At 44.7% G+C, this 26,113-nt stretch overlaps 1 protein-coding gene across 1 annotated transcript in view; it reads right to left on the bottom strand.

Annotated features, from left to right (window-relative positions):
• Window positions 1-26,113, bottom strand: part of HTRA4 (HtrA serine peptidase 4) — a 559,742-nt gene that overhangs the window by 164,519 nt on the left and 369,110 nt on the right. The window contains exon 2 of the mRNA XM_069617917.1: window positions 8,077-8,176. Coding sequence (XP_069474018.1) covers window positions 8,077-8,176 — 100 coding nt within the window. The remainder of the gene's footprint in view (window positions 1-8,076; window positions 8,177-26,113) is intronic.

Below are 26,113 nucleotides of genomic sequence, written 5' to 3'. Positions count from 1 at the left end.
CTCATCTCACCGGCAATGCTCTGAAGCTACGGCTCTCGGTCCCCTCTGCTTCTTGGTCTGCCTGGCTGGCCAGGAGTGCTTGGGTGGGCTCCTTCTCTCGCTGCCTCCACCAGCCTGCCTTTAGGGTTCCCTCATGGGTAGGGACACTGTCTGCTCTGTACTGCACTGCAACCGTTCGGAAAAGGAAGCTCTCCCCATTTTCCTGCAACATCTGATTTAAACTCCCACCTCCAAGCTGGGAGATGACTTGGACCAATCATATTCTTCACAACACCAGACTGCGCATTATGGTTCACACTCTTTCTCATGGAAGTTCTCTTCTTCGTCTCAGTACATGCTGCTTTATGAGATGTAAAATGTTCACAAGTTCTGTCAACAGCTTTTGCAGAATATTGTAGGGAGTTATCACAATATGACATCGAGGCATGGGCAATGGAGGGGATATCCCTACAAAGAAAGGGGGGATACCAGGTCTCATCTGATGATGCCTGTCCATCCCCCTAAGGGCCGCCTCCCCTAATGTGATCCTCTCTCGCATAGCCATCCCCAGGGTCAGGATCAGGGAGTGGCTGCCGCCCCCAGACCCCATGAGGAGAGGCTACCCCCTGGAAAGGAGTGATGACATCATCAGATTCATCACACCAGGAACATGCTCATTAGGTACCATAAGTGAGAGCTCTTCCCAGGAACATGCACTTTAGAATCCACGGCAGGAGCCTCGCTCCTTGCACCATATGAGCTTAGGATTCCATAATCAAGGGCTCTTTCAACTCTTTCCAGTGACTAAACGAGAATTAGATATTATAGTTGCATCTCTTACAAGATACGTACAATATGAGCGATGTGGTTAGCCCTAACAAAAGACAGTTGTCCAGCACAAACTTTGTAAACCTTACTTCACAATCCTTTTTGGCCTAGTACACATGTCTTGTGCAATACACTAGAATTATAAATTCAAAGATCCATTGGATGGCTGCTTCTTTAAAATTAGCATACAGACTCAAAAGGATCCCAAAAAGGCAAAGGTGAGGCACTACTCCAATGTATTAGCATTAGCTCTTACACTCATTAATTAAAAAAACATATACATTTACAATCGAACCACCCTCCCACCCCAAGTCAAACAATTAAAGCGTTAAATCATTGATCCAAAAAAGCAGCATTACGAAAAAGCTAATATCTACCTTTTCAAGACAAATGGTACTAGGGAAATACATCAGAGTTTGCTACAAGCAGTTGCTAGTAATTGTTTTCAGTGCTTCTTCCACATTCAGCAAATGAAGGACACAACTGCAAAGACCTAATACGGTTAATGGTTGAAAGTGCCCAAAAATAAGGCTTTTGGAGGTGTACCCACAAAACCTCCTTCAATAAAGAGCGTAAGCAAACCTTCCTTAAGTGGGTGTAATGTATGACATGATATGATAAGTCATTTATAACGCGCCTGTACACAAGTGTTTGTAGAGGTGACGAGACAAGGAAGAGAAGACAGAGGGAGGACAAGACAAACGATCTTGTATGATTAAGAAAAGGAAACAAATCACCATTTCCTGCTCCAGCTTACAAAAGCAGAGTAGGTCGGGTGGTTGCTGAGATTACCACTTTTCCACCACAGCCCTTAGAGGCAATTTCCCCAATCAGAACTTACTGTAGAGGGAACACATTTCGGCAATCGAGATTTCATTTAAGTAGGGCTCCAAGCCAATGCAGTATCTGGACTCCACTTATAGAGACCACCTTAGATGTACCTCTATTTGGTCTAAGTGGGCCAGTCTAACATATGTGTATGCAGCTTTCAGCTCAATAGCAGAGATGGAATTTGATGACTCGCACGGGTGGTTGAGAGGCAACACAGTTAGCAAACGTCTTCTATGAGCAAGCCACGGGAGGGATAACATACCCCTTAGGGGCATTATCTCTTGGAGATGCGCCTAAAAAAAGTTGTATCTTCTTCAGCTGCCTAAATTATGGTCCAGAGGAGAAGAGGTTTGATCGGGACTTCTATACTGATTGCCCCCAGATCCATCTTCTCATGGACCATCTTTGGTGGTGCAGAAATAGCAATCCCAAATGTTGCTTGCAGAAGATATTTTCTGCCACCTGGAGGTTGCCGCATTCACATGGCCTTAAAATGTGTCAGTTCATCAAGCACTTGTAATGGCCATTGTGCTATAAGCTTTTTTGTGTGCTAAAACAAAATGGGCCATCCTCCGCTTTCTAGAGTAAGTTTGCTTTTCTGGAGCTGCGGTTTTTGTGTACCCATGGCAGAAAAGCAAATCCTAAAATTAATAATGTCTTACAACTTTTAGAGGGGTATCTCCATGATTATCTTACACTAGCTGTTTGCCGCGGCTGCGCTCGCATGGATTTTGGGATTAGCTATAATTGTTTTTTAAAGACACATGAGTTTTTTGTTGCTCAAACTGTACGAAATATAATTTACAGGTTGATGTCTGAACGTAATAAGCAATCTTTATTGCAGACGTAAGTTGGGGCATATTGGCTACAAAACAAACATATTTGTTCCATTGATGTGCGCCCAGAATATTTTCGTGTTGTAATTACAAACAGACAATGAGACTGACAAAAAAATGAAAATTACTTATTTGGCATCTGCACCCTACAAAATAAACAATTTGACTACTTCTTTGCAAACTACATTAGTGGTTCTCCCTTCAGGTGCTAGCATTACCAGAGAGTTAGGTGAGCTCACTCTGGAACAGGCCATGTAAAACAGCCCATGCGAGAAGCACTCTTCCCCTTGGGTCAATCCCTGCTACTTTCAAAGCCTGCCCCTGAGATTTGTTGATGGTCATGGCGAAACAAACCTTTAAGGGAAAATGAAGTCTTTTGAATTCAAACTGATATTCTGAAGGTATAAGAGATATTCATGGTATGAACACCGACGTCCCCTGGCCAGAACCAGTTAGCACTGTAGCCTCAATCACATTTATGTGGAGAGCTTTCACTCGCAATCTGGTTCCATTACAGAGCTTAGGTGGGTTGAGGTTCCGCAATAATATCACAGGTGCTCCCACTTTGAGAAGAAGTTTGTGTTCGGAAGACCAGGAGGATTTACAGCGTTAAAGAACTCAACGTGGTAGTGGACTGCGACATCACTTTGAACCGATTTGGGGTTGTTTTACCGCGACTGAAAATTTTGCGACGGAAATGACCCCATGAAAAATGTACGTAATACCAAATTGTACATTTCCCATTCGGTCATCCAAGGTAAAACAACCCCAAATCTACCCTAACACAATACCACCCACCCCACCTACACCCACACCCACACCCCCCACACCCACACCCCCCTACTTAACTTTCCTTCCGTCTCGCTGGTCCCTGCGACGCCAGTTCCCTTTCACTTCACTTTCTTTTTTATGTTCTTTTTTTGGATTGGGTCAGCTGCAGGGGTGTCCCCCGCAAACCCCGCTCACTATAGTGAGCGCTGTGTTGCGGGGGACACTCCCGCAGCCCCTGCAGCCTTTTTTTTTGTTGGTTCGGAATTGCTGCAGGGGTGTTGCCCGCCGCCCCCGCTTACTATACTGTATAGTTTAGTGAGCAGTGTGTTGCGGGGATACCCCGCAGCTGTTCCGATCAAAACAAAAAAAAATATGACCTACACCACCAAATAGATACTTCTAAATGTCCTATGAACATTTAGTCAGTAGGACATTTAGTAGTATCTATTTTGGGTAATTTGGTGGTATAGATCACTTGGATTTGGTCATTTTGACCGAATCCCTTTGAACCACTGAGTTTACAGTTTTGTACTCCATTTGGACTCCTCCGAAAGAATGAATAAGTATGTTATTGATTATGGCAGCCATGCTGTTCTTTGGCATTAGAACGGCACCCTCATATAACCATTCTGTAGATTTCTCTATTAGATTTTTTACGTCGGGGTACATTTTGGAAGTGAGGTCTGCCAGGGAATTGACTGTGCCTAGGTCGGAAGGGATGACAATTTTGCTCTCAAATACGGGACACTCGCCGTTACCAATTTTAAGAAGCAGTTCGGAGAACTGACCTGCTGACACATCATTTTGCAAATTAACCCTCATGTTCTTCTTGAGGGACATTTTTTGTATAACTGTCCAGAAATAGGATGATTTGATGCATGCCTTTACTTCATCAGTGTTCGTTCCTCTAGGCAGTGCACGCAAAGTCTGCCGAAAGTTCCCAGCTAGTAGCACAGTGACATCTATCACCCCATTGTTTCCACTGATGTCTTTGAGTATTCAGTTTAGGGCCTCAAAAATTCCCTTATGCGCCATAGTGCTCTCATCCCAAACAATGGGTTTGCAATCCCAGAGCACTTGGGCCACGTTCCTTTGTTTTGAAATATTGCAGAGTAGTTTCTGCATGTATTAGGTTAAGAGGCAGCTTAAAGGCAGCGTGAGCAGTCTTACCACCCTTCAACAATGTTGCAGCAATGCGGATGATGTGACAGCTAAGGCTAGCTCACTGTTACTCCTTGCTTTCGCGAAAAGCAGGTTAATGAGAAACGTTTTCCCATTGCCACCGGGAGCATCTAAGAAAAACACTCAACCAGATCCTGCGTCAATGCTCTTAAGGACCTGCTTACAGACAGTAAGCTGCTCATCTGTCAAGGAACCTTCTTTACCCAAGACTTCTTGTGCTAAAGAGGTCATATCATAGCTGGTCTGCCTTAAATAGTCTGTGTTACCCAAATCTCCTCCAGACCTTGACGGATGTGGCAGACTATTCTGTGATATCCCTTGCCCGCCCAAAGCGAATACCACCTCCTCAATCATTAACAGGCACCTGCTATACACCAAGTCCTTCACATGCATCACATTGTCTCTTATAACTCTCTCGCTATCTGCCGTGTGATGTCCTCAGCCAGACTGTTTTTATACTTCTCCCAAAGACTCAAGAGATTGGAGAGTTGACAAAACACTGACATTACGCTAAAGAGCTCCTGCAATTTATGAGGAGAATCACATAGAGAAGCATCCTCTAAGATAGTATCCCAATGTTTGTCATCCTCGAGCAAGCCGAGCGCCTGGCATGCGGACTGGTAAGTGGGATGGAGGAAACAGTTGACAGGATTCAGATCAGAGAAGGACGTTGGACCGTGTACTTCATGTAGAAGCAGGCGGGGGTGATAAGATTCCGTGTTATTAGGGTGTATAGTCTATATCCTTCCCAAAGTATGATCCTTTTTACGCCGGGCCAACCTTCGACATCCTTTCCCTACATCCTTCTCTCGAACTTGCTATTATTCCACACAAAATAAGAAGGGACTTCAGAGTACAGGAGAGTCTTTGCAAAGGTATTCATTTTGCATAGTTTGAAGAAAGCAAGGAGTGTTATTTTAGGTGGGTTGTTGACTCTATCAACCAAGTTATTTGAGTTAAAATACACCCATTGTCCATTTTTCAGGTGAACAGCGAGATGTAAAACAGTTGGGTATCTCTCATGAATAGAGAACCCCAAGATTTGCCACACCGGCTCGCAACTGCTAATGTATCGACCACTTCCTCAAAGTGTTAGTTCATCTTTGTAATTCTCAAGGACAAAACATGCTTGGTCGCTTCCGTTGTTTACGTACTTACAAATGTATTTTATAGATTTAACGAAGTTGAAGTACTCAATGTTAATATGTGCATTAAAAGTATGTGAAAGCACGAGAGAATAAGGTACTACCCAGTGGTCGTCTAATTGTATACCATTGATATCAATGAGGAAGCCACCGTCTGATGGAGACCTTCGGCGATACTGTGGGCATTTGTTATCTCGTGTCTCAGAGTCATTGAGAAGAGGCTTTGGGTACTTCTTGTTACAGCTGCCTTCTTTCATGCAGGGCGAATTGTGGTGTACGCTTCCGCAGTGGCAATGTATCATGTTGGACTTTACGATGTGGAAAAGGAGAGAGTCTTTATTAGGGTCAGGAATTTCAGCACAGATAACATCATCGATCTTGTCGGGTGAAAATACGTTGCTCTAGACATAGCAAAATGCATATGTGAGGAAGACCCTGCTTCTGCCACTCCACCGAGAACATGAAGCATCGAACATCGCCAAACAATTTTCCCTTATTTTAAATATCCATCATTTTATTATCCTTTAATGGAACATCCTGGCTGTAATGTCGTGGCAATCATGGGCCTTTTTGCGATGCAGCAGTGCATCTATGATTTCTTTCCACCGGGGTTTATAGTTCAATGTTATAAAAAGGTCAGGACAGCCATAGTGGCAGACAAATGTCATGGCGTCCTGGGTTTTTTCATGCATGTAAGACAGTAGTACCCCCATTTGACCCAGGTGATTAGTATCAATGTCTTGCCTTCCCACAGCATCCCTAAGATGAATATAACTCTCTGCCCTGAGTTGTGCCTGGTTATTTTTAATGAAGTTCAACCTTTCACTCTCTATTTTGGCTTACATGTCAAACAAAAACAGACTTAAGAGAGAACGGAAGCGCACTCCCTCTGCCATTTTAAGGAACAGCTTTCCAGATTGGTCCTCAGAGATTGGCCCAGGAAACATGGCATGGCAATGTCTTCAGCATCTTAGAAAGAGGTCTGGGGAGCAGAAGCGGTCAACAAAATATCCATGGTGTAGTCTTCACTAACATACAGGTGGACACATCTACAACCCTTGGTTATTTTGACATACTTTTTCTCTCTACCAATGTAGTCTTCATTTTGGCATATGATGGAGGAGAGATGAGAATGTGGACCTCATTCAAATCGTAGTTTCTGGAATCCCATCAGGCGCTATGCATACTGAATGCACGCCCCTAAACGCTCACACCAGAAAAAATACAACCCGATAGGGAAAAAGGCCCAAGAAACTCTTGCAAGTATAACAAGTTTTATTTCTACAAAAAGTAGGTTTGCCAGCAAAGAACTCTGTTGCCTAGGAATGTTCTATGGGAGAAGGGTATGAGCAGAGGCTTAAAAGGGGGGGCAGTTTCACAGGTGACATCATTACATATGGTGAAAACCCACACGGCTGGTTAGTGCGACCCTATACATGGGTGGCCTGCTCCATAGGGGATGCCAGGCCATTGGTCCCAGCCCAGTCCTTCCGTCTTACATTATGTGGTGTCTGCTGGGCTCATCGTCTCCACTGAACCAAGGTCAAAGGAACAATTTGCTACATTTGCGAATGATGCTACTCTATCATTATACAGTGCACCTGGCAGGCTCAAGGTCACGAGGTCTCGAGGTCACGCTAACCCCCACAAACATTTCACTCATCCCGATCATGTCTCTCGGCTTCCAAGGCTTCCACCCTCGCTGTTGAATTATAATCTATCCCTCCCTGTACCTCGCATTACAAATCATGCCATTGCAGAATAAATGTTGGACAACCATACTCTTAGATCTTTTATGGTTGATTTGTTCATGGTCGGTGGTCTGGGGTCAAATAGAGTCTTGGAATTCAGGGGTCTTAGGACTGGAGCAGAGGCAGGGGCTATAACCCGTAATTGGCTCGGTGGGGGGGGTCTCGGAGGCCTGCTTTGGCTGTTTATGATAACACGTACACCATGGCGCCCAACACTGGCTTGTGGCCTTGCGGGGCACATTCTTTCTTAGAACAAAAATATTGGCAACACTTTTAGAACAAAGGAGGTTTTCTGTGGAAGCTAGCAGCGGCGTGGGCCTCTCTCATCAGCACTTGGACCTATTCAGATTTCCTCGTCAGGTTTGTGGCCTGTGTTTAGCACACTAAATACTGCTTGGCCATGCAGGCCCTGTACTTCGACCATGGCTACAAAATGGCATCTACTTATATGCGTGCACTATGTCTTAATCACATATAATATTATGATTGTGTGGGGAACTTTGGGATGCCCCCCTACTCCCTGGGCTTTTTGAGATCTCCAAATGGAGTTTGCCTCACCCTAAAGTGCCTAGGGGGTGGGATAAGGCTCATTCCCTTGCCAGCAATACTTTTGTAAAGTGACAAATCTATGCAAAAGGTAAACTTGCATAAATTGCAGAAGATGTGGCAATTCATCTCTGCAAGACCAAAGAGACACAGTACACTCTGAAACCATGATGCCGGAAGAAGGACGTTAGCATTAAACGCTGTTACCTGCGAAACAGTTCCAGGTGTACGACAGCCGGAGCAATCTTCTGCACAACGTCTGCGATGAAATTAAACTTCAACCTTAAACTGTCCGGACGATGGGAACCTAAAAGTCAATGTGTCCATTAGAAACAAGTTTCATGGAATGCATAGATCTCAAATAACATTCATTTTTAGTACAACATGTATCTCTTTTATTGTATTGCTTTATGTAATGCTCACACTGTCTGAAAAAATAATAGGTTCAACCACTGCGGGCCCTGTAGCATATTGACCCAGTCCAACGCATTCCGATTACAAGTTGGAGTAGGACAGGATTTTAAAACCAGAACATGAAAATTGGCCTGGGAGGTCAACATCCAGTCCATTCAATATATCTGCAATGACTTTGTAAGGTACACATGTAAAGCAGTTTCATTTCATTAGAGATTATTTACATGTGTGTGGATCCTGCAAAAAATCTCACCGAGACCCAATAACGGTGCCAAACTTACTATATCTATAATGTCTCTCATTTGTACAATGACATAAATGTACATAGTGCTATCAAATGTGCAGCAAAAAGATGTAAGATTATGATGCAGTCACAGTTGAAAGTGGCACACTATCTTAAACAACAGTATACAAACATGAATGCAGCAAACTAAATCTTACATTTTAATATTGGCGTGTCTGCCTGAGAATTAGTCTTCAGTGAATAGGATTCAAATTCTCCCGGGACATTGCAAACCAGTCAACACTCCCCCAAAAGGGACATTTGCGCATATTAAACAACATGGGCCCACATAATCAAACCTTTTTTAGGGTGTAAAGGATGAGATGCACCCATTTCTGAAAAGGTACTTGAATTAACAAATACGATGCGCTTTAAAATGTACAGAATACAAAGTCATTCTCCAGGGCCCATTGTGAATAGGTGATGGGGGTACATTCTATGATAGGGTCAACCCTGACCCTATCCCCACTTTCTTTCTAACTGGAACAACAGTGGTGTGAAGCACTGCTGTCCGACTTGCCTTTCACACTGGTCTGCCACTGTGACATGCACACCTAGCACCCAAGAGGGTCCTGGAAAATGTAGGAGCGCCCTCAAAAAACGAATGTATGCAAAGGGGGTTACCATCAAATCCTTTGGACTGCTTTCCAGGCCTCCTAAAATAAAACAAGTTACCTTTGAGAATAAGGAGAGCTGTGCATTTCTAAAATGAAAACAAACGAAAAGAAGGCTTCCTCTGTGCTGTCTTCATTTGCTTTTGTGAGGTCTCCAACCCATATCAAGTGAAGTTCGAGATTTGGGCCTTTGAGGCACTGATGTGTATAACATGCAGATCATGGGTTCACAGTCAGTTAGGGATGAGACAGCATTTTGCCCGGGGCCAGTCTTTGCATCAGGCCGTGCAAACGGCTGCTTGACGTGCCAGGCTCTAGGGGGTGCCTGTCCAACTCCTCCAAAAGGGCTCAAACACCACCATTATTCATGATGCTTGATACTTCAATTCTGCATCATTTCATTTTATTGGGCTAAAGTTAAGTACACTACGTTACTATCTACATACAAAAAAACAAAGTGCTAATCGAAAGTATACTCGTGGGAAAAGCCAGGCTAGCAGTGCACCTCGGGTCTCCATGCAGTTTCTGGATCATAGTGAAAAGCAACATTTGTTGCTTATCAGTTTTTCGGGCCAGGCCAGGTCTGGCCGCACGTGCCTCCTCCTCAGCGCATGCGCTGCAGTCATGGGATGAATGTTCAGCTGGCTGGGCTTTTCCATCAGCTCATACTATGGCCAGACAGCAGGAACCGGACACTCTTAAGAGATGAATCGCCATCACGCTTGGAGGATCAAGACCCAGGCACAGGAGCAGCAGGTCCAGTCAGGGCAGGACTCAGAAGGAGGTGTCACAAGCAGAGTCATATTATCTAGGTGCTGTAATGGTATCCCCCACAGCGGGAAGAGGACGTGGAACAGAAGAGAGGCACTTTTAATGTCTTCCTCATCAGAGATATCATATATCACAAGCATGTCATTTATGTAAAATGGTCCTTTTGAAATGATATTCCAGTGGCGTGATAGAAATGCCCAGTGTAGATTTTCACTAGTACAGCAGGTAAATGGGCCCCTGCAGCATTTATAAATAACCCATCATATCATATCATGATATGATGATATGATATGATGGGTTATTTATAACGTTCTTAATACCCAGAGGTTTCTAAGCGCCGACCCGGGGATCGTACCTGTGTTGCTCTGTGTCTTGCTTCCAAGGCGAGCACGTTGCCCCATGAGCTTTCCTCTCGAGATCATGCAGGTGAATGAGTCAACCCCCCACCCACAAGTGAAACCACCGAGTTTTGCAGCGAGATTTATTTCAGACAGCTCAGTTCTGAACTCTCAGGACCGGAGACTGGCCTCTGGGCCATGCCACTGCTCTTAATATGAAGCTTTTAAGATCACTGCGAAAGAGGGTGGTGAACTGTAGTTTCTGAGGCATCTGTAGTTTACATTGGTGGTGAATGAAAGCTGAAGGACTTTGTACCTAACGAAGCCCACTGTACTCCAGTATAGGGACGGCGTTGGGGCTTTTCAACTTTTTCACATGAAAGGTGTCTTGAGCCTCAGGGGGCCTCCAGCAACTTCCCCCAGGTTGCCGGTCCACAGTATTTCAATATATTCATTTCTAAAACTGCATTTTCTCTTACCACAGGATATACAAAAGTGTTATCACCTCAGTGCCTTCCTACACTGATTCCTCAACATCAGCCATTTGCTGACTAAGAAGGGTTTAGAGCTCTTCAGTGGGCATTTTGTTTTTAAGCTCCTTGGCGGATGATCATCTTGTGATAATGGGTGGCTATTAACCTTACCTTTGTTGCCATTGTAATGTATGCAACCCACGGGTGCTGCAGACTGTTTTCACTCTAAGCAGGGGGCCCGCAACCATCATGTTGAAATGCCCCCCTCCCCCCACACATCTTTAGCCAGGCCTGCTTCAGTGGAGTGGTCACCAATCTACAGTGTGGGTGCCTCTATTTTATAATTGGTTGACTACACCTTGTACGAGAGCAGAGTGTTGGGTAGGGGAGTTAAACAAATACAGTAATGATAATGATATGTTGTTTATATAGAGCTTTCACCAAAACACTTTACATAGACCATATACAGTATCACCCAACCAAAGTTGGTACTCTAAAAAGCTGATGTATAAATGAAACAAATACCATGAAGGAGCCTTTCATGCAGGCCAACATATCTATTCCAGTCAAGGGATGATAGGTCATTCCTGCATTTAACTTTGCATTCTGGGGCATGTCGTTCTGGATTTCCTCATTATAAATCCAGGACTACAGGTCCCAGAATGCAAACTTAAATCCAGGACTGGGCTAGCATCCCCCTAATAGAATGGATAATGTTGGCATGCATGGTACAGTATGAACTGAATAACTTCTAGGCTCTTTAAATGTTGACAGATAAATCACAGTGCTTTAAAATCACGTGTCCAGGGTTCAAAATGCGCCAAGGGAAGGGGGGGGGGGGTGCAGTACCTCTAGAAAGGTGCTCATTATATATGCAATGGGAAATGCTCGGCAGCCTGAGCAACAACCAGGGGAGAGATTATTTAAGATTTGCATCAGGGCCAAAAATGGAGCAAATGACTTTAGCACTAAATGTGCTGCTTAGGAGATAGGAAATGGAGCACACAGACTTTCTCCCATTATGCATTTTCTTAATGTCGGAACTAGGGCAAACATACATCAGGATACTTGTTGCATTATGTTTGCTGCGTGAAATGAAATGAAATGTGTTTACTACATCGTGTTTCATGTTAAGCAGAAAGCAGTACAAAAATAATTCTATTTCATTTTGACTTTAATAAAAAACATTTTAAGATAGTACGGTTTTGGTCACAACCTGTTTCATTCCATATTATCGATGCACCAAAACTGGGGCCAAAATAACACAGCTTTGCCCTTGGCCAAAAGAATGAAGCAAAGCAATTCAGCGCAGCTTTCCTGTTTAGATAACATGCCATGGAGGAGCAACAAGGTTTAGCCTCAATCCGTAATATCTAAAAGCCAAAATGAAGTAGTGTATTTTATTTACTGTGCTGTGTCAAATGATAAAAAATGTAGAAAACACATTTCTTTTATCTTATGCAACAAACATAGAAAAAAGGGACCCCTTTTTTGGCTTTCTTGCGAAGTTGTTAGGTGGTACGGTTTGTGACAAAAACGGTTTAATCCGTTCCGTATTATGTAAGCATTTGCTCAATTTGTAGCATTTGTGAAAATGTTAGAGAGCCAGGTCCCTTGTGTTAAAAACATTTTTTTGCACAAGTGTAATGTCAGGTTGCCCACATCGTTGTGTGGGCGGACCCCTGTTGGGTCCCACAGGACATGACGTCCCGGACGTGACGTAAGGGGAAGGGGAGGGACGAGGGCAGGTTCGGCAGTTCCGCCGATGTATTGAATAAAGGAAGTTGCATGATACCCGACTCCCGCGTATCCTTCCGGGTGAGTAGGCGCAGGGGATTACTGACTGTGGCGTAGTCTTTCAGGTATCTGGAGCAATAGCTGGCCAGTCCTAGAAATGACCTGAGGTCGGTGGTGTTCACGGGGGGCGTGGCTGAGTTGAGGGCCTCTACTTTCTCCGGGTCGGGTCTCATGCCTTTATCTGAGAAGATGTGCCCGAAAAACCTCAGCGATCCTTTCGAGAACTCGCACTTGGATTTGTTCAAGGTTAGCCCTGCGTCGTCCAGTGCTTGGCATACCCTGTGTAGTTTTAGGTCATGTTCTTCCTGTGACTTGCCGTAGACTAGGACGTCATCCGAGTAGTTCAGACAGTTGGGGACGTGCCTGATGACTTTGTGAATCTCCTCCTGAAAGATCTCGGCGGCCGAGGATATGCCAAAACTGAGTCTTTTGTATTGAAACAGGCCGAAATGAGTGACGGATGTGGTGATGTAACGGGATTCCGGTGCGATTTCAATTTGGTGGTATCCTTTTGTGAGGTCTAACTTGGAGAAAACTCTCGCCCCATGAAGGAGGTGAATCATGTCCGTGATCCTGGGCGCTTGATGCCTCTCCCTTTCGATAGCTTTGTTGGATCTGCGCATATTTATGCATAAAAGTATGGATCCTTCTGGTGACTTCTTAGAGACGGGGACGATGGGCGATACCCATGGCGTCGCGCCCGATACAGGTTCTATAACGTTCATTTTGATGAGCTTGTCCAACTCCTCTTCCACTTGTCTCTGGATATTAAACGGGATGCCTCGATAGTGTTGGGCCACTGGTTTGACCTGAGGGTTGATGTGGAGGTGCACTTTCCGGTTTCGCAACTTGCCTAGGCCGGTGAAGAGTTTTGGGAACGATTGTTCTATTGAGTCCGGTTTTGTGAAGTACTTGTGGGCCATCAACTGGTATAAGATGTGTACCAGTCCCATGTCCACTGCTGTCCGGAAGCTCAGTATACACCCGCTGTTGTCTTCTGTGTCTAAAATGTACAGCGGGATCTTCGCTGAGTGCCCTTTATGTGTGCATCTGGCTGTGATCATGCCTTTGCATGGCAGGGGTGACGTGGAGCCATAGGGATATATGTCAACCGTGGCCTTTCTGATCTTTGGCTGTGTGGTCAAGGACTGATATGCGCTTTCACTGATAATGTTGACCGTCGCTCCGGTATCCACGAGAAACTTCAGTGGGGTGTCATTCACCTGGAGTGTCAAAATGGGGCTGTGTTGGGTGGCCGCCGTGTTGTCCTGTAGGGCCCATACGTAACCTTTCCTTCTCTGATCCTCATCTGACGAAGGGGTGTCTGTACTGGTGGGGGATCTGGTCTCAACGTATCTTACAAAACGCTGCCTTTGTGATCGTCTCGTGTCCTCTGACGACCGTTTATCTTCACGTGTATATCGACTTCTGCGGTCGCTGTCTTCTTTCCTGGCGCGCCGTCTTTCGCTGTCTACTGCAGGTCTGGGCGGGCTCTGTGGGGTGGGCTGGCATCTTTCTTGGTAGTGATGTTTGGGAGTTGTGTGGGTTGGGGCGTTCTTACACATGGCCCTGTAGTGGTCCATTCCCCCGCATGCGGCGCACTTTTGCCCTACAGCCGGGCATGTCCCTGTGTGTGGGTATTCATAGCCACATTTAAAACATGTGGAATCGGGGTGTTTGTTGGCTTGACTTGGGTGGGTATACAGTTTATTGATCGATTCGGTGTTGTCACTGGGTTGGTGTATGGACACTTTTCCTAGGCTGTCCAATTGCGAGTCCACCGCTGCTTCCATGCGAGCCAGCGCCGGGATTTCTTCTAGCGATCGTTGTTTCTGTAGGAGCTGTTTGCGAAAAGGCTGTGAGAGGCATCCAACTATTACTTGGGACCTGAGCGCCTCTTCATTGGAGTACCTATGGAATTCGCAATGCTTCAGTTTGATGCGGAGGCGCATCACAAAACTGTCTATTGATTCCCCTTTTTCCTGTCTTGTTGTGTGGAACATGTGGCGCTCATAATCCACGTTTGTATGTGGTGCAAAGTACTTGGACAGCTTGGCGTGTAGCTCCCCGTATGTGACTGTTTCTACGTTCAGCAACTCCCCCGCAATGTCTCTTACCTCTGGTCCCACTGCCATAAACAGTGTGTTTTTCAGCCTCGTGTCGTCTGTCAATCCTATGGCACCTGTGTAGAACTTGAAGTCCCGTAGCCATATGTTCCATCTGGGCCCCAGATTGGATGTATCTCTGATTTCAAATGGGTTGGGCATGTGCATGACTTGGGCTGCTCCTTCCTGGTGTGCATGCTGGCTGTTGTCCTGTGCTGTGTCAGCATTTCCAGGCGCCGGTCTTACCCCGCCCGAGGAGGATGCTGGCGTGGTCGCCGTGTCCGACATGACTGCGTAGCAGTGAAGAGTTCGTGTGGCGATATGCTGTGGCACCTGGGGCTGTGCTTGGGCAGCAGCAGCAGTCTTTCTGCTGTGTGAGGTGAATTATTTTCCCCACCTCACCACTTCCTTGCGGCGTGGCCTTATTTCTTGGCCTGCGCAGCTTCACTCTGCACGTGGGAGGGAGTTGTATGCTTTGGCTCCACTCCCTCGTCTCCTGCTGTAACCGGGCGTGCCGGCACGCCTTCGCGTGAGCACCCGCGTGTGGAGTACGGGCCTTTATCACGCGGGAGGCGGGGCCCCGCGTGGTCAGAGCTCCCGTGATTCTGGAGCGCCCGTGTGCCGTGGGCGCCCGTGTGAGGAGTACGGGCTTTTGTCACGCGGGAGGCGGGGCCGCGCGTACACAGTGCTCCCGTGACTCTGGTGCTCCCGTGGGCCGAAATCCGGGCCTTTGTCATGCGGGAGGCGGGGCCGTGTAGAGTCGGCCGTCGTGCCCGAGGTGCGCCGACGCGCTGAACTGCTCGGCCGCAGACCTCGGCACGGTGCCAGCGGGGGGTCCGTGCCCGCTCGTCGCCAGTGTTGGGGCGCCGCTTCCACCTGAAGCGTCCCAGGGCCTTCTCAGAGGGGACGCTTCAGGTGGAAGCGGCGCCCCAACATGTTAAGTTTAGGTAATGCGACTGACCAGACCTTGGCTGTTGAGAATTGACTTGGCGACTGCTTACTGGTGGCTCAAAAGGGCTTTCTATATAAAGTCGTATCCCCCTATTCCCACACAGGACTTCTACAGCCCAACAGCTATGCTCACAAATTCATAAATGTACCAACGTTGCACGCCGAAAAAAAAAAACGTATAGCCCACGCGCAAATTAGAGAGAAAAGCTGCTAGCAATGCATTGCAGCTCTCAGCCTGCTGTTATTCTAACGCATGCGCAAATCATCCCCCTACATGCTCAGACCTGAAACCATAATCCGGCCCCAGGCGTTCACTCTGACAGGAAACCTGAAAAGAGTTCATATAATCAGAGGTCTGGGAACGAGAAATAGCCATTGTTTACATTTGGTAAATTTCACTATAATTTGGGAAAAGGTAACGACATGTCAGTTTTGCCTTTCTCGAGGTTTCAGATAATTATGAACAATAACATGCCTGCTGGGTGTAATAACATGTGGAAAGAAGTCGAAAAAAAGACAAGTTTATGTGCGCTGGTGTTGGGAAAGAGGGGTTTCCTTTTTCATAAACCAACGGTGCAGCAGGACAAGACCACCTGACCAGCTGACCGCCACCGCTGTACACCGGAATGACTGAAAGAATAAAGGCTGAAACAGGTCCTGGCTCAGCTCGCATTGCATGGAGCATTGTGTCTTGTGGTAGAACAGGATTCCAGCTGCTTCTGGGAGTCCCAATCCAAAGGCTTGAGGACAATGTGAGCCCTTCAGCTCTGCACTTCCACTGCTTTAAATTGACTGGTGCCTACAGGGGGTCATTCACCTTCAGTGAATAGGCCCTGGTTCCAGTGCAGCCAGTAGAGAGGCCATGGTCCACAGCAGGTCACCCCATCTGTTCACTGAAGAGGGTTAGGGGACAGAGCTCACCTCTGCCTTAGATGCCTTCTGTCTGTTTTCACCTCTATAGCAGAGAACTTTGAAGCAGACTGTATTCCCAACAGAGGTCCAGTGAATCATTCTTCTGGTCTTGATGGACCAAAGAATAATCAACAAGGATGGAGTCCTCCCTTCCATATAAAGGCATATAAAGGCAGGGGATTGATCCAAAGCAAGCCACTATTAAGGGCCCAATACAGGCTGTTGTGACAAGTGCCATTTGCCTTCTGACACCCCACCGAAAGTGCATTATCTGAAGGAAATGTGGGGGTGCAAGAAGTTGTGGGGAGCCCCAACAGATAAACAGATTGTGGAACCCCTCTCTCAGGTAATATTTCCCTTCTGGCTACTCTACCTCCATCGCCTTTACATGGCTGCTGCCTTCAAAGGCACTCATGTGGTCAGCACTATTGTGTGAGTGTGGCTTTGTTATGTAAGTGCTGCCTTTGAAGCACTGACTCCTGGGAGGGTTCCTGTGCTCTGAAGAGATAGTGTTGCCCTTATTAGAGTAGGATCAAAAGGCAGCAGCATGGCCATTGCCCCCCATGGTAGCTGTGGAGACGGTCTGACCAGACACTAATGCATATAATTGCTGTGAAAGATGGGACCTGCACACAGAGCTGACGCTAGTGTGATAACAAATTGTTGTGGCTATAGAATTGTGTGATCATAGTAGCCACCATGCAACAAGTGGCCATGGCTGATATATACAGTTTTACATGCCACAAGGCTGACAAGTTTACAAAATTATTAAAATGTAGGTCAGAGCTGCAGACAGTTAAAAAGACACCTCTGCTTGTAGGAACTTTGGGATCCAGTATCCGTCAGGAATGCAAATATGACCATTGAACCTACCCTTTGCGACTATAGGGCTGGTGCTAAGGGCACCTGGAGGCTGTCTCTCCAAAAGCACATGTGCGTATTATAATTTTGGTATGGAGGATTTATGAAAGGGGGGAGTTTGTCGCAGAGTTGGTTAGTCTGCGACATCCTATGAAATGTTCAGAGTGATTCTGAGAGTCTGTCCTCACTCCCTACAGTGTGTCCAGGAAGAGGAGGGATTGGACGTTTAAATCTCTGCAAAGTGCAGAGTGCCATGGAGTTCGGCGCAGAGTTGGATAGTCTGCAGTAGTCCACAGGAGTTGGCAGCAGATGGCCGCTGGCTGCGGTATGTACTGAGCCAAATGTCACCATTGTTTGAGTAAATATCATGAAGCTCAGAGACAGGCCAAAGGGCTTAATGCTGCTTGTTTAACATAATCACGCTCAGCTAGCTAATTGTGGCAAACTGCAGTTGGGAAAGCAGCACGTAGTGTAAATCCCGAATATTGTCCACTTGTAAACGGCAAGTATTGACGCGAGATAATGCCCTCGGTGGGAAGGAAGTATCAATTATGGAGTACAGTGCGGGCGTCTTGGAGTCAGTCACTGAGGGTGGAGAAATCAATCAGAAAAAAACGGACACAAGTTGTCGGGAAAAGGGGGCTGCCACTGGTAGAATTACCAGTGTTAACAAAAGGAGAGGTATTTCAGCCCACGCCCAGGAATGAATTACAACGTATTTAAAGGCACAAATACTGAACAGGCAGAGCGAGGGTAATCAAGAAGAAGCAAGAGAGATGAATGATCGTGATGCTGGGAAAAGTGTAGAGGCCGCTAATATGGCACCTATTAAGAATAACTCTCTCCTAAACCTAGGCCTAAATTTACAGAAAGAATCTGCAAATACCCACAACCAGTTGCTTCGGACCATCATATGGAAATACAGGAAAGTAATTGTGATAAAGTGCCTGATACTTTTGAAAACCTTTCTTAGTCCCCGACCTCGTGCGGATTGCAGAAAGAGTATATGTCTCTTTAACCACTCTAAGTTCTTCCTTTTCATCAGAATCTTTGGAAGATACAATACAGACCGACATGGAAATGACAATTATGTTGAAAGCTGTGCTGGCTCTATCCAATAACCTCTATAAAGAGCAACAGATAACCAAGGAAGGATTATTGTGCCTAGTAGACACAGTGTTGTAAACCGCCAGCCCAGCTGAGGTAGCTAAGAGCCCCGCTCATAAAGATGATGGCGCTTCAATAGAAAGTAGGGAACAAACTTCCATTATAAGTATATGAGGAACCAATCAGGCCACCAGTTTGAAAAATACAACTCTTACTCACGGTGTGGAGGAGGCGAAAGAAGGTGGCAACTTAAGTATAGCTACCTGTAGATCTGCATCACATTGCGATATAAAAAAAATACTATACGAAGAAGGAGAGGTGGAAAAGCCAAAAGGATTATAGCAAAAGCAAAAACAGTGGTTTTAGGGAAAAAAGGGAAGTCCCGAAAAGTTCTGCTATCCTTGGCTAGAAACTCTTACAAACTTTGAGATTTCCATGAATGAGCCAATGGCTTCTACATCAACGTATGTGCTGAAAAGAATATTGCCACCCACTCTATTGTCATGGTTGGACAAAAAGAATAACAGTGGGATAAAGGCATCAGAAAGGTCTACCACAACAGCTGACATTCAAGAAGGCAAACCTGTTGAAGAATGTTGCAGTGAAGGGGGGCAAATAAGATGTGGTACCCAAATATTGAATCTGTGAGTGGTAAATCGAAGAAGGTAACAAACAAGTTGCATTTAACTCTAGAAGAACAATGAGGCACAAAATACCTCATCAATAAAATCAAGAAATGGGAACCCAGTGCTACATTGTGTAGTCCATTCCTAAATAGAAATAATATCCTGTCTGTATTGCGCACTTATACGGACCTGCGGGTAATTACAACAAGAGATATATCATTGATGGAGGCCCTGGATGCCACCAAAGAGGTTAATTTGGCTATTGTACACCTGGTATCCCCATAGTGGTTGAACTAATTATGTGTAATGTCCCTGACATAGAGGATAAATGTTTTTTTATTGAAAGAAAGAAGGAGCCATATAGGAACAGATTGAGCAAGCCTCATATGCCTGTGAAAAAAGAGTCCTGTCCGCCTTTGGTGGATATGGATACCTTGGTACAATAAGTGGTGGCGTGGTAGGCACACTCAAGGCAGTCAGATGTACGATACACAGTATCAGGAGGGAAATTACTTGGATACGGTGGCAGGATAAAATAATAAAATAATAATAATGATTACAATTGAATAGGGTTTCGAATATTAGGTGGTTGTCATGGAATACCAGGGGATTTAGTTCCTTTACCCGTAATCTAGACAGTTTAGGCCACCTGCTTTCTTCTGACATTTTCCTGCTGCAAGAAAGTTGGATGACAGAGAGTTATTACTTGGATGGTTATAAAATTATACAAACAAAAGCACAGAGGAAAGACTTGGGAAGACCAAAAGGTGGCATAATAATGGCGTCAAGAACCATAATCCAGTAGTTGAGTTTGATTCTAGGCATGCAAAACAGAATATACAGGCCGTGATAATTACTTTAGAAGAAGGATCTTGGTGCCAGAAAGTACTGATTCTAAATGTGTATAATCCCCCTGGTAATTCCATGAAGGGAAACATTATAACTAATGTAGAGATCATTGACTGTTGGTTAATTGATAATATGGAAGGCAGTTATATAGTTGAAGGGAAGCTTAAATGCCAAAGGTTCTCCAGGTTAAAGGATCCACTGGTGGGTAACCAATCTAATATTCTAGAAAGCCCATCTGGTGTTATAGTTATGTTACCCAGTGAAGAGGAACCGGAATATAATCTGACTAATTGGCTGTCATTTGTTATGGCATTTGATTTGCGCCAGATAGTTAGCCAGCAGGTTAACTGAGAAATCAACTTCTGGGGTGCCAGTGGTCCAGGGATGAATATCGGTTTCTAAATCATCAATCAGCCCCACACCTCTAGTACACCAGTAGGGATCCAAACAGATTTGAAACACAAGCTAATTATAAACCTCCTTGTCCCATTTTGGTAACGTGGACAGAACGACAGGCTTATCTCTGTAAGGGAGTGGATCGTTGGTTAGTTGCAATACAGAAAAAATACAATTATTTCCCAATGATAAAAGGGATGGTCCAGTCAAAGTTGTACAAAAATATCTACTTTATTATTATCACAACAGACAGTTCTAGCACACTATGAAAAACAACCCAACTTGTAAAGGAATGCAGAGGAAAGACAGTTTGAAAGAAGGAAAAGGGATGCACTCTGGACACTGACAAAAGGGTAGTCGGTATAGTAAATAATCGCAACAGTTCAAGGATACTTGGTTTCAACATAAAGGAGAAATGGGTCATCAGATGTCTCTAGGGGCGTTCAGAGAAGGAACGGGGGACAGAACCACAATGCACCTTGTGCTTGTAGATGTTCTTGGTGCTCGACAAGGTTGAGTCGGTTTCAGTGTGCTTTGCAGCTTGTCTGACAGAGGTCAAGATGGGAGACAGCTGCAGATATCAGGCAGAAGCCAATTTGGTGAAGGAGGCTGGATGGACAGCTGCAGACTGGTCTACACGCCGGCTCAAGGTCATGAATCATTGTGTCAGTGCTGGTCGACAGTTCTGAAGCACTGGTCGAGGTTTCTCGGGTGGCTTTAGCAACTGCAGCATAGCAACAGGCAGCAGTGTGGTCAGTTGCAGCTCAAGGTGCTCGACTGGCTCGAAAATGTCCTTTAAGATGAACATAAGTAGATGCTTATCGATGAACTTCTCCTAGCTTCTTCACTGGGCGTGTGTCGTCCTTTAAGGCAGACGGCCCAAAGCTGAGGAGTATGTTGCAGGCAGCTGCCCTATCCTTGGTTTTGGGTGCAGGGACTCTCTGGCACTTGCCACCTAGGAAGCTTGCTGCAGTGCCTAGCAGGGCACGCTCTGTGCTGGCTGGGTGCAAGTTCTGGAGCTGCTCGATTATCCTTTGGATTCAGTATCTCCCTCAGTTCCCTGGGACATGTTTAGGGGAGGGATCTTGCTTCCCTTTTGGAGGTCCTGGCCGTCCTTCACTGGGGGAGGATGTAAGGCATATTTTACCTTCAGCCAGGGTCCAATGCCAAGTTCTTTTTGTTACTCCTTGCAAAGTCTCAGATGATTTGCCAAAAGAGAGGCATGACCCTCTTTTAAAGCCAAATGGACCACAGGAATTGGTGTAGGCTAAGCCTACCTTAATGAAACAATCATGGGTCCCCACAAACAATCGCCTTTATGCATGAGGTCATAACCAGAGTGCTTTGCAACAGTAAAGGGCTGAAAACATGTAATACTAAGTCCCACCCATCTTCTTATCTTTTGTGGATCAAAGAGTCCCTCTGGTTAATGGAGCTCTCTGTGGTTCCTGATTAAAGCAGCAGGTCTCCCTTGAAGCTGCAGTGAGAGCAGACTTTCTGGCTCTGTCAAACCACATACTCGTACCTTCTGAATGCGGTCCTCTTGCGGGGATGACTACTGTAAACACACAGTCCCAGACATGACATTTCACTGTCAATCGATACTGAGGGTGGGAGCTGGCTTCAGGTTGACACAATGCATATTAAAGGGTGTTGGGGTTTCCTGTCTACTTTGTTACCCTCTGCAGCCAGGCCCAATGTGGCCCTATTTGAATTAAACTCGGATTAGTATGCAAATTCTGCCACTTGCTACGGGGCTCAACAAAAGGACAGGGAAATCTATGAAGCCTTTGTTCATTAATTAGGCTGGACATGGCACGGGGAAGGTTTGACCCTCCCCCTTCTGGAGATGCATCGTGCACGCCATCTGTCAGAACCCAACTAAATATGACAGGGGGGACTGTGCCTATAGGCTGTGTCCACCCAGAGTACACGGGTCCATGCGTATGTTGTGCAGTGAGCATAGGAAAATGTGTGCGGATTAGCCCCACACATTTTCCAGAGGTTGATCTACCATCATTCAATTTCATTTAAAATTTCAAAAAAAGCCCAGGCGGGCGCACACCCACCGTGCGGATGGTCGAATTCCTCACAGTAACATTCAATAGTTATTTTACACATGGTTTAATGGCGATAAATACTCATGGATCGACTATGTGATGTTGCCTAAAAGAATGTCTGAGAACATAAGGGAATTTAAGTTGATCTGCACTGGGCTTAGCAATCATGCTATTTTAGAATTTGCCTACTTGCAAAACCATAGAAAGGAAAATAATGGATTGGTTGGTGAGTATAGGGTGAACAGAGCAGGTAATCATGTAATATGGTCCAAAACAATATCCTTGTTTTTAATGAAAGTATCTTAGGTAATATATTGAATAAATGGAGTTTCCAATTTTAAAAATATTAATGAATATGAGGCCATGCTTGATAATACTTTATCAATTGTTTGTAAAATGCAGAAGAAATGTGTACACAAGAATAATGGGAATAATAGAGTCAATGATATGGCCATAGTTGGGAGAAAGAAACAGTTAAGACTTGTTGTTAAGGAAATTAAGAAAGCTAACATATCTGATTTAGAAAAAGGTAAAAACATCACCTAACTAAAGGCAAGATATAAACATTGGATAAGGTGCCACAAAGGAACTATGGTTCTGCCCTGTGGCGAATAATGTTTAGATTTCTCAGAGTTTTGGATACTGAGAAATCTTGGGCCATGTTTAAGATGGACTCTAAATTGAATGACAATATTAAAGAGGTTAACCCGATTCCTTAGCCCCTATGGATCAATCATGTATGGGAGAAATATTATATAGAAAGCCCTATCCTGAAGGTTAAGGAGGACTATAAAGGAGTGTCAAAAGGAAATGTCTTGGAGATAACAAGAGAAGACATTGAAGGGATTAAGAACTTGAAACAGTATAGAGCTCCTGGCTCAGGTGGCCTAGCCAATATCATTATTAGGAGAGACCCTCAGATACGGACAACAATAACATATGATATTTTTTAAATAATTGGAACCACGGAAAGGGTCCAGACAAGTTGGACTAAAATTATCCTTATTTACATGTTTAAAAAAGGTCTTAGAGACAACCCAGGGAATTACCGCCTCCTCGCAATGATAGATTTAATCACAAAGGTATTCTCTGTCTTTCTGCTAAAAAGAGTTAATGAGTGGATAACAAAAAATGTATACTTAGTAATTAGCAAACCGGCCTTAGAAAAGGTGTCGGAAAACAATGCTTAACTTGTGGATACTTAACTATCTTATTAGAAAGAGCCTGAATATTAGGGGATGGCGTTGTATACTGCTTTAGTTGATTACGAGAGGGCATTGACACGGTTGATCGTCACATTGCATGGGAAAAGTTAAGAGTGTGGGGACTTGATCCCGTTATCCTATGCTATATCAGGACTCTCTATTAATGAATATGAGGCCATGCTTGATAATACTTTATTTTTGTAAAATGCAGAAGAAATGTGTACACAAGAATAATGGGAATAATAGAGTCAATGATATGGCCATAGTTGGGAGAAAGAAACAGTTAAGACTTGTTGTTAAGGAAATTAAGAAAGCTAACATATCTGATTTAGAAAAAGGTAAAGACATCACCTAACTAAAGGCAAGATATAAACATTGGCTAGAGACAACCCAGGGAATTACCGCCTCCTCGCAATGATAGATTTAATCACAAAGGTATTCTCTGTCTTTCTGCTAAAAAGAGTTACTGGGCCTCATTACGAGTCAGGCGTTAAGGGGTTAACGGCGCCGTAAACGGCGCCGACCCTTACCGCCTGATTCCGAGGTCCCTTAGCGCCATGGTGAGTTTAACGCCTGCTTTTTGCAGGCGTTAAAATCCATGGCGCTAAGGGACCATGGTGCTAATTACGCCACCGTACTTTACGGTGGGGTAATTAGCGCCTTCCCCACTCCCATTATGCCCTATGGGGCAAAAATGGGAATGGGGAAGGGTAAAATGGGAAATGGGGATTTACCGCCCCACTCACCTTGGAATGGGGCGGTAAATCCGCCATCCACCATGGTGTAAACATAGTTTACACCATGGTGGTAAGGGTACGACCCAGGCGGTAACTTACCGCCTGGGTCGTAATGAGGCACAATGAGTGGATAACAAAAAATGTATACTTAGTAATTAGCAAACCGGCCTTAGAAAAGGTGCCGGAACAATGCTTAACTTGTGGACACTTAACTATCTTATTAGAAAGAGCCTGAATATTAGGGGATGGCGTTGTATACTGCTTTAGTTGATTACGAGAGGGCATTGACACGGTTGATCGTCACATTGCATGGGAAAAGTTGAGAGTGTGGGGACTTGATCCCGTTATCCTATACTACACCAGGACTCTCTATCATGACACGAAAGTACACCTTAGGTTGAATCAAGGAGGAGGTCTTAGTTCCACTATATTAAATAACTTTGGGTTGAAACAAGGGTGCACCTTGTTGCCAACCCTTTTCAACTTTTATGTTGCCGACCTGGCATATGATTTAAATGACTAACAATTTTCCTCCACAAGTGGGCCTTTATCAAATAGGATGGCTAACATATGCGGATGATAAGATCCTGCTTGAACGTACATCAATAGGCCTGTAAAGAAGTCTAATTATACTACACAACCATGGGGTAAGAAACGGCTTGATTATCGATAAAAAAAAAGAATGATAATCAAGTCAGGAAAAAAAAAGAATCATAAGTTTATTTGGAACAAGCGTATCAAAGTGGTTAGCAAAAATATGTGTTTGGGGGTTAGCAATACTGACACTCTAGCAGTGGGCCATCTAGCAATGTATTGCGCAGTATTGTCCCCAGTTCCCTGTATGGCATTGAAACGTACAAAGATAAAAAAGGGTATGGCTAACTAATCTGAGGGGTCAGTAATGCGAGGCGGACAATTGCTTGTAGGGTTCTCAGTATTTGACATTTTATTATAAACGCAAATTGCAAAGAAACATAATTAAGCCTACGCTACCAGGGGATTCCCTAACTAGTCTAGGATCTAAGGAAAAATCTCCTAGTATACACAAATCTGGCCCTCACACTAAACAACAAAACATTCAAAGCAAAGCATAAACAATATAAATGAAAGATTACCAAATAAGCAGTGTCTTGGATGACCTCTACTTGTCCTGGGTAGATCTTGTGCCCTAGAAACGTCCAAAGTCAATTTCTTCCAAGGAAAAATGAAGTCTTAAATCAGTTCTTTAAAAGTTCCAAAGAAACAAAAGTTCAATCAAACAAAAATCCACTGGTAACCGTTCCATCTTTGTTTGTTGAAAACTTCCCTTCTCGAGTTCCACAACGAAAACTGCACCAATGGTAATGCTGTACAACCGCCTTCACAGATGGAATGGATAAAGTTCAAAACAAAAGTACCACTTTTGCTTTAACAATAATTTGTCTTCTGTATCCTCTGCAGTGTCATTAATATAACTTGTCAGGATGCTTCTTTTAAGGGGGTTGCTTTCTCCTTGGCAACTCCCTTCTGCCAATGATACTGTGAAAGCAGGCCCCTTTGTCACAGACTACTACAACTTCAACTACATTCAAATAGACAACCACAGTTTTACTGCTTCTGCTGCAGCGTGACACTTTGTAACCACATATAGACTCTTTGACCTCTACAGGTAGACAAGTGACTCATCTTTCCTGTATCATTAGAAAGGACAGCCTCCTTACCTCTTCTGTCTGTCTTGCAGCTACCACAAAAACCTGTATTGGCTT

The sequence above is a fragment of the Ambystoma mexicanum genome, chromosome 10 (assembly GCF_040938575.1).
Source record: "Ambystoma mexicanum isolate Mex_15411 chromosome 10, UKY_AmexF1_1, whole genome shotgun sequence".
In the NCBI taxonomy this organism is placed as follows: Eukaryota; Metazoa; Chordata; class Amphibia; order Caudata; family Ambystomatidae; genus Ambystoma; species Ambystoma mexicanum.
The sequence above is the reverse complement of the archived record's forward strand: the minus strand, read 5'-3'. Positions and strand labels throughout refer to the sequence as shown.